Genomic DNA, 14,620 nt, shown 5'->3' on the forward strand with positions numbered 1-14,620 from the left:
GGAGAATTAACTATCATTGAATGGCCGAGGCCTTGCCGTTGCTTCACCAAATTAAAGCAGGCCTTCTCGTTGCTGCACCATCATTGAACGACATTGCAACCTCCTTGCAATTACATTATTTTTCCGGTATTAATTTATAAAAGCAATTTGACTGTTATTTGAACAAAAAACAAAGAAATATGTTATCTCGTTTCCTGACCTGGACAGTTATATGCCCCTACACTTTAACATAATAAGGAAAGAATGTGTGTGTCATATTTGCCGTCTGACGGGAACATAGATAAGGTAACTGACGGTAACGTGGAGAACGTAATTGACGATAAGATAGTGAACTTAACTGACAGTAACACAGAGAACGTAACTGTCGGTAACATAGGGAACGTAAATTATGGTAACATAGAGAACGTGACTGATGGTAACACAGAGAACGTAACTGTCGGTAACATAGGGAACGTAACTGATGGTAACATAGAGTACGTAACTGGCGGTAACGTAGAGAACGGAACTGGCGGTAACACAGAGAACGGAACTGATGGTAACACAGAGAACGGAACTGATGGTAACACAGAAGGACGCAATTGACGGTAACATCGAGAACGGAACTGGCGGTAACATAGAGAACGGAACTGGCGGTAACATAGAGAACGTAACTGATGGTAACACAGAGGACGCAATTGACGGTAACACAGAGAACGTAACTGATGGTAACACAGAGAACGTAACTGGCGGTAACACAGAGAACGTACATGTAACTGATGGTAACATAATGAACTTAACTGACGGTAACACAGAGGACGCATTTGACGGTAACATAGAGAACGGAACTGGCGGTAACACAGAGAACGGAACTGATGGTAACACAGAGAACGGAACTGATGGTAACACAGAGGACGCAATTGACGGTAACATCGAGAACGGAACTGGCGGTAACATAGAGAACGAAACTGGCGGTAACATAGAGAACGTAACTGATGGTAACACAGAGGACGCAATTGACGGTAACACAGAGAACGTAACTGATGGTAACACAGAGAACGTAACTGGCGGTAACACAGAGAACGTACATGTAACTGATGGTAACATAATGAACTTAACTGACGGTAACACAGAGGACGCATTTGACGGTAACATAGAGAACGGAACTGGCGGTAACATGGAGAACGTAACTGTCGGTAACATAGAGAACGGAACTGATGGTAACACAGAGGACGCAATTGACGGTAACACAGAGAATGTAATTGACGATAACGTAGAAAACGTAACTGACGGTTACACTGAGAACGTAACTGACATTTACGCAGAGAACGGAACTTATGGTAACATAGAGAACGTAACTGATGGTAACTTTGAGAACGGAACTGACGGTAACATAGTGAGAACGTAACTGACTGTAACATAGTGAGAACGTAACTGATGGTAACTTTGAGAACGGAACTGACGGTAACATAGTGAGAACGTAACTGACTGTAACATAGTGAGAACGTAACTGACGGTAACGTAGAAAACGTTACTGACAGTAACGTAGAGAACGTTACTGACAGTAAATGACGGTAACGCAGAGAACGTAACTGACCGTAACATAGTGAGAACGTAACTGATGGTAACTTTGAGAACGGAACTGACGGTAACATAGTGAGAACGTAACTGACTGTAACATAGTGAGAACGTAATTGACGGTAACGTAGAAAACGTTACTGACAGTAACGTAGAGAACGTTACTGACAGTAAATGACGGTAACGCAGAGAACGTAACTGACCGTAACATAGTGAGAACGTAACTGGCGGTAACGTAGAGAACGTTACTGACAGTACTTGGCGGTAACGCAGAGAACGTTACTGACAGTACTTGGCGGTAACGCAGAGAACGCAACTGACAGTAACTGGCGGTAACGCAGAGAACGTAACTGACCGTAAATTAGTGAGAACGTAACTGGCGGTAACGTAGAGAACGTTACTGACAGTACTTGGCGGTAACGCAGAGAACGTTACTGACAGTACTTGGCGGTAACGCAGAGAACGCAACTGACAGTAACTGGCGGTAACGTAGAGAACGTAACTGATGGTAACGAAGAGAACGAACGTAAACAAGAGTGCAATGCAGGCATGTCAGTGAAAGGATCTTCAATACATACAGGGCGGAGGGGTTGACCGAAAGATTTAACAGCTATTTCACAAAGTCCTGTTACTCATGTACGTATGTTATTTGTTTCTGACCACATACACATTGAGGTTTTTGGTACTCCAAGTGCTGACAACCACCTCTTCGGCACACGTCAGCACAACTACGGGAATCATTCAGTTAAGGATGGTGGATATCAGCTCATCATTTCGTCAGCTCGGCCCCATTCAATGTGTTTGTGTAACATGTTCATATCTACGTATGTATAGGCGCACCTGGCAGAGTTACTGAGAGCGAAACCATGCTGAACGCTTCACCAGCAATATCGCATCGGCTGTCTTACCACATGAATTTAAAACAATGATCATACTGGCATGATGAGGAGAATACTAAAATATTACTCATATATCACAAACACAAGTCAAAACTAAGTATTTCTCATTGCACCTAGTACCCGTGAAGAGCATGGGTAGAGTTGATCTTCAGCAACCCGACTAACGGGATCGGGTGGTTAGGCTCGCTGACTTTGTTGATGCATGTCACCGTATCCCAATTGTGTACATCGATGCTCATGATGTCAATCACTGGATTGTCTTGCCCAGACTCGATTATTTACAGACCACCGTCATATAGCTTGAATATTGCTGAGTGCGGCTTTGATCAACAACAAAACAAACAAACAAACATTTCAACTAATTGTTGTCTTTACAGAGGTTCAATCCATGTCGCCATGTGCACACAGAGTACTAGTGAGGCGTTCGGTACTGTGGATCTATAGGCATCATTTTACTGCCTCTTCAATGTAGAACAGACACATCAAGACAAATACAGATTTTACCATGGTTATTGTACTAGGGATTGGGTACCAAAACTGCAAATATCACCCAGGATAGTTTCACAACCGGTCCAATACTATCCCTATGACTAAGTGTGTTTGAGCCTGGCGTAATTTACCGCAAACAGCTCTACAGGCGGTGCGAACAACAGCCAATCCTTGTGGTCCCTTCTCTTCTTCGCACGCAAGCATGTGAAGTATAATCCTTGACACTTGAAATACAACAATGAAATATCGCGATGATTAAGTATAGAAAGTAGCTGCATATGTGCTAATACCTATAACGTGAAAACGTGCCATTCCGGCGATAATGAATATTACTTGCATGCCTTTACATGTGTTCACGTCACAATGTGTACTTCCTCTGAAGACGACCTCCTCCGTGGTCTAGTGGTAGAGGGTCCGCCCGGAGAGCCGAAGGTCGTTGGTTTGATACCCGGCCGCGTCATACCAAAAGACGTTAAAAGATGGTACTTGTTGTTACCCTGTCTGGCTCTCGGCATTGAAGGTCTAAAACAAGGACTGGTCGGCTCGAAGTCGGGTTAATGTGTCTGAGTGGTGTAAACTGCGGCATGGTTTAGTGGGAAAGCACTATAAATCGGCATTAGTCCGTACTGGTACAAGCAGACACACACAGACACAGACACACAGACACAGACACAGACACACACACACACACACACATATTATGTATCCCGAGCCTGTTTTCACTTAGTCATATGTGTTATGATATTTTGGAGGCAAATGGAACCCACCGTTTAGGCCATGTCATATATGTAGCTGGGCTCATTATCATTTCAACACAATGTTAATTTGTTATCATAATATATAGCATGGTCAGTACAGCTCATAATCTTTTACCACATTTCCGACCTACATGTACCCACTGTTATCAAAATGTAGACTGGGCAAGTCTATCTATTTTGTTAGAAAGATACATGCAGTGTGGAATGAAGAGCAAAGCACTTTGCAACTATTAAACTGTAACCATTCTTTTTCTGTTGCATATAGATTCAAGAATCTCGACGGTATAGCAGGCTTCTTGAAGCCAGACTTTTTGAGACTTGTCGCCCGCTACAAGTTTGCTATAGCTTTTGAGAACGCCATCTGTGACGACTACATCACACAGAAGTTGTGGCGCCCTCTACAGGTGGGAACTGTCCCTATTGTGCTCGGCTCGTCGACAATCAGGGTGAGATGACTTTTGTGTGTGGAAACATTTCAATGAGAGCATATGTTCTTTTACTTGAACAACTAGACAAAAAGATGGGCGAGATGTCTTGTTTGTGTGGTGGCATTTTCGTGAGGGTACATAAGTAATTATATATTTTCTTAGGCTGTACCCAAGACACACAAAGTCGTAAGTCGTAGATTTAAGGGCATAATCATAATTACATTTTCTAAACAACTTCGATACAGTAAACGACTACGATAGGGCAGGGGGTAAGCTTTGGTCTTAAAGTTATCGTCTCGTGTAACGGATGAATGAAAACGTTTTGCAGTAAGCTATTCAACTTAGCGTTAGACAAGACTAACGGAGTAGCTGGTCATCCATGTACAGGTGGAGGGTTCGACAGCGAAGAAAGATTGTCGCTGATCCATTGTTATCATCATGATTATTTTTCAACCACAATTTAAGAATCACGGGTTCTACGTTTGACGCATATACGCCTAAATATTCATGTAACCTTCGAGGACACATCCAGACACAATAATACAGTAACTTAATATATGATTTGAAACTGTGAACCCCCATTGTGATCTGTTTCTATTATCTGAAGAACTGAATGAGAAAAATTAAAGAAGAAAGATAAACTAGCGAATAAAGAATGAATATTAAAGTGCCGAAAAAATCATTTCTGTTTTATGGTCATGCTATAAATGTGTACTGTGGCATTAACGGCGTGAAAGGACTTTGGAAATAAATTTGTCATGAATTGAACAAACATGTAGTCGACTAGAATCTCAGCCTCGGAAAGAGTAGTCATTATTATACATCTTTTTTTCTGATTGTAGTTTGTTCTATTCAAATAAATGCAATTTAAAATCAGCTCTACTTAAAACGTACTTTCAGGACTTTTTACCATCCACCAAATCAGCGATTCTGGTCGAAGACTTTGACACTATTCAAGACTTGGCTGCGTTCATCAACCAGCTTGATCGGAACGACGAACAGTATGAGTCATACCTCCAATTCAAACACACGGGTATTTCAAATCCAACGCTGAAGTCAGAACTCGCCCGGATATCACCAGGGGAGTATGCAGGTGGCAGTTTTGGAAAGGCTGTTTTAGGATATGAGTGTTTCCTCTGTGACAAAATTCACAGGGCGCTTGATGCAACTAAAGCCAGGAAGCCTGTCGCGAAAGCACAGGCAAATCTGAACCATTCTGGATGTCCTTTACCTGCACAGAAATTTGACGAAAACGGCCAAATCGTCCCCGACCATCGCCGAAAGCATAAGTTGGCATTCTACCATATGAACGCGCAGGTGTTCCGCCAGTTCTATGACAGGGCTGAGAACATCACGTCTCACGACCTGTACACAGCCACAAAACAACGATTGAGAAAGGTGCAGGCGAAACAGGAAGACTTGTAGAGCAGGTTTTACTAGGATAAAAAGTAACTTATGGAGTTTACTTGAATCTGTATTTTAAAACACAAAACCCGCCTGCATCCATTAACAAATATATTATATCTGACGTGATAGATGTTTAGTACTTGCCTTTTACTTACAGTTGCAAACTTTATCCCACGAGGAGTGCGAGTGATCAGCTAAATGTGGGCAGACATTCATTTTCTGAGTTGTTTGAAAATAGATATGCTACAGATTTTAGTTGCGATTGTTATTAATTTCAAACCGTGTTTACATGTTCATCAAAAGGTGAAATCTCAGGCTTGCATATTCACCTAAAAGTGGGATCTCATTTTTACATGTTCATCTAAAAGTGGAACCTCATGTTCACATGTTCATCTAAAAGTGGGATCTCATGCCTACATGTTCATCTAAAAGTGGAACCTCATATTCACATGTTCATCTAAAAGTGGAACCTCATGTTAACATGTTCATCTAAAAGTGGGATCTCATGTTCACATGTTCATCTAAAAGTGGAACCTCATGTTGACATGTTCATCTAAAAGTGGGATCCCATGCCTACATGTTCATCTAAAAGTAGGAGCTCATGCTTACAAGTTCATCTAAAAGTGGAACCTCATGTTAACATGTTCATCTAAAAGTGGGATCTCATGTTTACATGTTCATCTAAAAGTGGGATCTCATGTTCACATGTTCATCTAAAAGTGGGATCTCATGTTCACATGTTCATCTAAAAGTGGGATCTCATGCCTACATGTTCATCTAAAAGTGGAACCTCATGTTCACATGTTCATCTAAAAGTGGAACCTCATGTTAACATGTTCATCTAAAAGTGGGATCTCATGCCTACATGTTCATCTAAAAGTGGGATCTCATGTTTACATGTTCATCTAAAAGTGGGATCTCATGTTTACATGTTCATCTAAAAGTGGGATCTCATGTTTACATGTTCATCTAAAAGTGGGATCTCATGTTTACATGTTCATCTAAAATTGGGATCTCATGCCTACATGTTCATCTAAAAGTGGGATCTCATGCCTATATGTTCATCTAAAAGTGGAACCTCATGTTCACATGTTCATCTAAAAGTGGAACCTCATGTTAACATGTTCATCTAAAAGTGGGATCTCATGCCTACATGTTCATCTAAAAGTGGAACCTCATGTTCACATGTTCATCTAAAAATGGGATCTCATGTTCACATGTTCATCTAAAAGGTGGATCTCATGTTTACATGTTCATCTAAAAGTGGAACCTCATGCTTACACGTTCATCTAAAAGTGGGATCTCATGCTTACAAGTCCATCTCATGTTTACATGTTCATCTCATGCCTACATGTTCATCTAAAAGTGGGAGCTCATGTTAACATGTTCATCTAAAAGTGGGATCTCATGCCTACATGTTCATCTAAAAGTGGGATCTCATGTTTACATGTTCATCTAAAAGTGGGATCTCATGTTTACATGTTCATCTAAAAGTGGGATCTCATGTTTACATGTTCATCTAAAAGTGGGATCTCATGTTTACATGTTCATCTAAAATTGGGATCTCATGCCTACATGTTCATCTAAAAGTGGGATCTCATGTTTACATGTTCATCTAAAAGTGGGATCTCATGTTTACAAGTTCATCTAAAAGTGGGATCTCATGTTCACATGTTCATCTAAAAGTGGAACCTCATGTTAACATGTTCATCTAAAAGTGGGATCTCATGTTCACATTTTCATCTAAAAGTGGAACCTCATATAACATGTTCATCTAAAAGTGGGATCTCATGCCTACATGTTCATCTAAAAGTGGAACCTCATGTTCACATGTTCATCTAAAAGTGGGATCTCATGCCTACATGTTCATCTAAAAGTGGAACCTCATATTCACATGTTCATCTAAAAGTGGAACCTCATGTTAACATGTTCATCTAAAAGTGGGATCTCATGTTCACATGTTCATCTAAAAGTGGAACCTCATGTTGACATGTTCATCTAAAAGTGGGATCCCATGCCTACATGTTCATCTAAAAGTAGGAGCTCATGCTTACAAGTTCATCTAAAAGTGGAACCTCATGTTAACATGTTCATCTAAAAGTGGGATCTCATGTTTACATGTTCATCTAAAAGTGGGATCTCATGTTCACATGTTCATCTAAAAGTGGGATCTCATGTTCACATGTTCATCTAAAAGTGGGATCTCATGCCTACATGTTCATCTAAAAGTGGAACCTCATGTTCACATGTTCATCTAAAAGTGGAACCTCATGTTAACATGTTCATCTAAAAGTGGGATCTCATGTTCACATGTTCATCTAAAAGTGGGATCTCATGCCTACATGTTCATCTAAAAGTGGAACCTCATGTTCACATGTTCATCTAAAAATGGGATCTCATGTTCACATGTTCATCTAAAAGGTGGATCTCATGTTTACGTGTTCATCTAAAAGTGGAACCTCATGCTTACACGTTCATCTAAAAGTGGGATCTCATGCTTACAAGTCCATCTCATGTTTACATGTTCATCTCATGCCTACATGTTCATCTAAAAGTGGGAGCTCATGTTAACATGTTCATCTAAAAGTGGGATCTCATGCCTACATGTTCATCTAAAAGTGGGATCTCATGTTTACATGTTCATCTAAAAGTGGGATCTCATGTTTACATGTTCATCTAAAAGTGGGATCTCATGTTTACATGTTCATCTAAAAGTGGGATCTCATGTTTACATGTTCATCTAAAATTGGGATCTCATGCCTACATGTTCATCTAAAAGTGGGATCTCATGTTTACATGTTCATCTAAAAGTGGGATCTCATGTTTACATGTTCATCTAAAAGTGGGATCTCATGTTTACATGTTCATCTAAAATTGGGATCTCATGCCTACATGTTCATCTAAAAGTGGGATCTCATGTTTACATGTTCATCTAAAAGTGGGATCTCATGTTCACATGTTCATCTAAAAGTGGGATCTCATGCCTACATGTTCATCTAAAAGTGGAACCTCATGTTCACATGTTCATCTAAAAGTGGAACCTCATGTTAACATGTTCATCTAAAAGTGGGATCTCATGTTCACATGTTCATCTAAAAGTGGGATCTCATGCCTACATGTTCATCTAAAAGTGGAACCTCATGTTCACATGTTCATCTAAAAATGGGATCTCATGTTCACATGTTCATCTAAAAGTGGAACCTCATGTTCACATGTTCATCTAAAAATGGGATCTCATGTTCACATGTTCATCTAAAAGGTGGATCTCATGTTTACGTGTTCATCTAAAAGTGGAACCTCATGCTTACACGTTCATCTAAAAGTGGGATCTCATGCTTACAAGTCCATCTCATGTTTACATGTTCATCTCATGCCTACATGTTCATCTAAAAGTGGGAGCTCATGTTAACATGTTCATCTAAAAGTGGGATCTCATGCCTACATGTTCATCTAAAAGTGGGATCTCATGTTTACATGTTCATCTAAAAGTGGGATCTCATGTTTACATGTTCATCTAAAAGTGGGATCTCATGTTTACATGTTCATCTAAAATTGGGATCTCATGCCTACATGTTCATCTAAAAGTGGGATCTCATGTTTACATGTTCATCTAAAAGTGGGATCTCATGTTTACATGTTCATCTAAAAGTGGGATCTCATGTTTACATGTTCATCTAAAATTGGGATCTCATGCCTACATGTTCATCTAAAAGTGGGATCTCATGTTTACATGTTCATCTAAAAGTGGGATCTCATGTTTACAAGTTCATCTAAAAGTGGGATCTCATGTTCACATGTTCATCTAAAAGTGGAACCTCATGTTAACATGTTCATCTAAAAGTGGGATCTCATGTTCACATGTTCATCTAAAAGTGGAACCTCATATAACATGTTCATCTAAAAGTGGGATCTCATGCCTACATGTTCATCTAAAAGTGGAACCTCATGTTCACATGTTCATCTAAAAGTGGGATCTCATGCTTACAAGTCCATCTTATGTTTACATGTTCATCTCATGCCTACATGTTCATCTAAAAGTGGGAGCTCATGTTAACATGTTCATCTAAAAGTGGGATCTCATGCCTACATGTTCATCTAAAAGTGGGATCTCATGTTTACATGTTCATCTAAAAGTGGGATCTCATGTTTACACGTTCATCTAAAAGTGGGATCTCATGTTTACATGTTCATCTAAAATTGGGATCTCATGCATACATGTTCATCTAAAGTTGGGATCTCATGCTTACAAGTTCATCTAAAAATGGGATCTCATGCTGACGTGTTTATCTTAAGGTGGGATCTCATGCCTACATATTCATCTAGATGTGTCATCGCATGGTTACATATTGATCTAAATGTGGGATCTCATGGTAACATATTCATCTGAAAGTTGGATCTCATTCTTATTCTCACGAGGGTATAAGACATTTTGTGCAGTTACTGTCGAGGGATCGGGTGGTCAGGCTAGTTGCTTGATGCATATCATCGTATCCCAATGACGTGGGTCGATGCTCATTATGTCAATAACTGGATTGTCTGGTACAGACTCGATTGTTTACAGGCCACGGTCATATAGTTGGAATATTGCTGAATGCAGCGAATGCAGGGATAATTAAGACAAATGTTTGAATGCTTTTACAATCCTTATTTGGTTGATATAAGAATTCATGTTGCCAACTAAAACAAACACTTAATTTAAGGTAGCTTCTCAGCTGTTTCGTTTCATGTTTCTTCCAGTCTCACACATATATAAATGAGCGTTCAGTAGTTTTTCTGTAGGGTCATAGGAGATATTGAAGTAGGATATCAGTATTCAACACATACAGCATGAATCCATAGTTATATTTATCAACACGTTTTAAAGCACAGCTGTCCATCGAAGGGTGACCCTTCAGCATGACAATGCAACTCAATGAGATGTCAATAGTAACGTCCCCATTGGGTTGCATTCTTCACTCACAGACTCAAGTGTAAATTTGTATTTCTAAACGCAGTCTATCGTGAGATAAATACTCATTCAGCCAGCATATACCTACTTATGGAGATGACACTAAGTAAATAGGGATATTCCTTCATCGCACAGATCCTAACTCGATCAGGACCATGTATCATTACATCAATAAATCATCAAGAAATAGTAAAACACGTAAATGCATATGTTAAATCTCGTGTATTGAAATCAGTAAATGATATCATGCTATAATCAGAGGCTAAACATCAGTAATCATACGAACTGAGGGAAACAAGTATAAGATTACCTGTAGGGTATCGCACGTGCTACATGTGCGGGTTTTGTGTTCAAGTAAAACGAAACAAGAGATTATTCTGCATGCAATAAACATATCTGATACTAACATTACACTCCGTGACTTCGATCAGTGATCTGATGCTTCTGACCACAACAGTATACATGACTTTTTTTATTTATTTTTTGTAACACACGGAGGCCACAGGAATCCTGCTGGTGTAAGACTGGTGTAACAGCTACATGTTTCTCGGGCTTAAGATGTTCACATGACGGTGTGTTGATTTGCCCGTTCGGATTGCTTTGAAATACTGGTCAGATTGATATTTACGTTTCAAGAAAGTTATTGTTTCTGTGGTATATTTCTTATTTGTAACATCTATGACATCTCGATCGCCACACCTGCCATATAGCTGCTTGTCCAACTTTTTACTTCTTGTACTGCTATAAAAGACATTACATGTATACATGTTCGAACATAATTGACTGTACAAATACGAATGTGTAAAACATCTTAGAATATTACATAAATACTGTTTACAATGTGTACTGTGTGTGTATATTGAAATGTGCGATCTCTTTCGTCGTTATAAGAATCATCCTTGTTTCGATCCAGGAACCTACGTCGTCATCAGATTTGATCGCTTTTGAATCACCACTAGTCGAGATTTCGCAGTTACCTCCCTTGTATGTCATGCGGAAGGGAAGGGACAGGTAGGCACAGGTGTGTACCGAGGCGGGATTTGGTTATTTTAAGGCATCCAGGACGTACAATTTAATCTCACACAGTTCACATGAAGAACTAGTATACCTGTTTATTCGGGACATCGACAGCATCAAACTTATATAAGGTTTGTGTTTCTTAAATTTATACTTAAAAACACACGAAACATTAAAGGAAGAGAAACCGAAAGTAGGAATTGTTGGCCCCAGGAAAATAAAAAAAATGTAAAGTATATTGATTTAAATTTCTTTTATTGTTATGGGTTTTACAAATGTTTGACATTCAGGTAAACAAAGTCATTCGTCGAGGTGTAAAAATGACACAATAAAGACATGTTGACTTGGTCCTGAATACTAACGTTCACAGTTACCTCCCTTGTATTGTACTGTGAGGGGGCGTGTCCATTATCAGTGATGAGTGAGTGAGTGAGTTAATATTTAACGTCACATCGGCAATATTTCAGCCATATCGTGACGAGAAGTACATTAATAATACATAAATGTATACAATATAAAAAGCTGTCAACGAAGGACAGTACAATAACTAGAATATCACAGAATCTGTTTAAAACTAGTTGAGAATATATAAAAGTCATAAGTATCAGAGAACACAATATAAAAATGGGCTAGAGATCGCCAGCAACTGAAGGTAGATCACCATGCTAGGGTCCATGGGGACTTACAGTACCTTTGCTTCCTACATGGACCCCGGCAGGATTTATAACATCCCTTCAGTCACTGGCGACAGTGTACCACCATTATCAGTAAAGCAAGGTTTGGTTGGTGTTGACGGAGGTGGATTACAGGTCATAAATACAAGACCCTATTGGTAGTTGTTTTAAAGTTAGCTTTTAATATGAAAACAAATGAACATTTCAAACAATGACGACAGTTTACCTCCACATCTACATGAGTGAAGTTGACATCAAATCTCATCTGACATTATCACAATACATTCATATATTCAGTTTCGGTTCATCTATTCACGGTAAATCTTTTATTGTGTGGAAACAACGATCGAGCTTGTTCTTATGACAGAATTCATAAAAAAAAACTATAATGTAGAAACATATTTTATTGAAACAATAGTATAAACAAATACATAGACACACGCTTCTGAAACACCTTGCATGACATGAAGTCACGCTGTGTAGCATCTGTTATTCCTGTAGCACTATGGAATGGTCGATATGGTTACTTTTGTGACAAGAAATGATATCTAAATTACTCATTCGACATGGTTTTACAGAGGCGTTTCAGCATACTTAGTGGTGCACACAAGTTACTGACGGGTTGAGTGTGTTTGGTGTTATGCCGCGTTATGCAGTATTTCAGTTATATCATCGCGTGTTAGCTTGATATGGAAGGTTAGCCCGAAGTCGCCCTCAAGAAATGTTATTGTCTCAAACTAAACATATGTAACGCCATTAGAAAGACGGAACAACTTCAGCTGAAATTATTTCTACGAAAAGTGAACAGTTATTTATGTTTTACAGATGGCGACGTCACGAGCTGAGAAAGTTACAGAATTCCTCACCTGTGTGATCTGCCAGGAACTGTACACAGACCCCTGTACACTGAGGTGTGATCACACATTCTGCAGGAAATGTGTCACAGGATACATCCAAACAAGACCAGATGCTGTACAGTCCAAGACGATCCCCTGTGCCTTCTGTCGACAAGATACCAAGGTCCCCCGCCCCAGCCGGCCAGTGGAGGAGTGGGCGGGGCAGATTAAACCCAGCATCATTATACAGGGGCTGATTGACACACAAGCTGACGTTGTCAAAACAGGTATTGGTTTATTATATTATAAATTACACATTCATTTCACAAACTGAAATCTATTAATAAGAATCATGTTTGTAATGAAGGCATATTAAAGGGTACTCGTTATTTGTTTAAACATGCAGTATAATTACAGTATTGCTGTTAACAGTATGTTCAATGATACCAATTGACTCCACAAAAATATACATTTGTTACAAACATGACTCCAACTGTAATCACGGCATAGACATATTTACAATATATTTAGACGTCGGGACAATGTGCACTGGCCTGCTGATTATTATCGTTTTACATGATGCTAATATAATCAGATCATCAATAAAGCACTTGAAAATATTATTATCGGAAAACATCTACAAATGGCAGTTTATGAAAAGGGTATTTGTTATGATAGAATGTTTCAGGTTGATAATAGTGAGTGAGTGAGTGAGTGAGTGAGTGAGTGAGTGAGTGAGTGAGTGAGTGAGTGAGTGAGTGAGTGAGTGAGTGAGTGAGTGAGTGAGTGAGTGAGTATTTTTGCAGCCTTCAGCAATGTTCCAGCGATATCACTGCGGGGGACACCAGAAATGGGCTTCACACATTTTACTCATGTGGGGAATCAAACCTGGCTAACACTTAAACCTCTTGGCTTTCCCACCGCCCGTGATGATAGTGATCAGAACTGTACACTTATAAGTGCAATTGTACCTGTTAAAACTACATGTACATAAGTGGGTGAACGAGTTCAGTTTCACGCCACTGCCAATCATGCCAATACAGGGCTTCCACATCAAACCCATGGGCGTGACAAGCCAACACTTTATCTCCAAGCCTACACCCACCGCCCTATTCGTGCATTAAAAAATAGGTGAGAGGGGTGATTTTACCTGGATTCTCAATCTTCTAATTTATATAAATATTGTCCTTATATGTCAAATAACTATAGACATGTCCACTTACAGGTTCCGCTTCATGTTGCTCAGTGTGTGAGAAGTTAGGGGAGACAACTCCGGGAGCCTCATGGTGTTCTGAATGTCAAGTGTCCCTCTGCGAGAGATGTGCCAAGATGCATGTTGCAAATCCAGCATCACATGACCATGAAATCTGTGACCTTTCAGGAGAGGTCAAGGTGAAGAGGAGGCGCAAGGTCGTGTGCAGGGAACATAAGGATGAGGTTATAAAGCTTGTGTGTAAAGACTGCCACAAAGCTGTGTGTCAGACGTGTTGTGTTGTTTACCATAGGAAATGTGAGTCTGTCGTTACTATTCAGTCAATGTTGCCAAACCTGATATACCATTTAAGAAGGCATGCTAAACAGTTATCAAAGAAAATACATAGAAAAGAAAC

General features: G+C 39.6%; 1 protein-coding gene across 3 annotated transcripts in view; it reads left to right on the forward strand.

Annotated features, from left to right (window-relative positions):
* The first annotated feature begins 11,454 nt into the window (after positions 1–11,454).
* The window catches only part of LOC125378038 (E3 ubiquitin-protein ligase arc-1-like), a 4,757-nt gene continuing 1,591 nt past the window's right edge, over positions 11,455–14,620 (forward strand). The window contains exons 1-3 of one of the 3 annotated variants that reach the window (XM_048392781.1): positions 11,455–11,631; positions 12,983–13,297; positions 14,236–14,620. The exon at positions 14,236–14,620 is cut by the window's right edge and continues 1,591 nt beyond it. In XM_048392781.1, the coding sequence (XP_048248738.1) occupies positions 13,000–13,297; positions 14,236–14,620 (683 nt within the window). In that variant the 5' untranslated portion in view covers positions 11,455–11,631; positions 12,983–12,999. The remainder of the gene's footprint in view (positions 11,632–12,982; positions 13,298–14,235) is intronic. The other 2 variants (XM_048392780.1, XM_048392783.1) reach the window with 2 other exon arrangements.

Source organism: Haliotis rufescens, unplaced genomic scaffold (genome assembly GCF_023055435.1).
Source record: "Haliotis rufescens isolate VD_foot unplaced genomic scaffold, xgHalRufe1.0.p SCAF_11, whole genome shotgun sequence".
NCBI classification, from domain to species: Eukaryota; Metazoa; Mollusca; class Gastropoda; order Lepetellida; family Haliotidae; genus Haliotis; species Haliotis rufescens.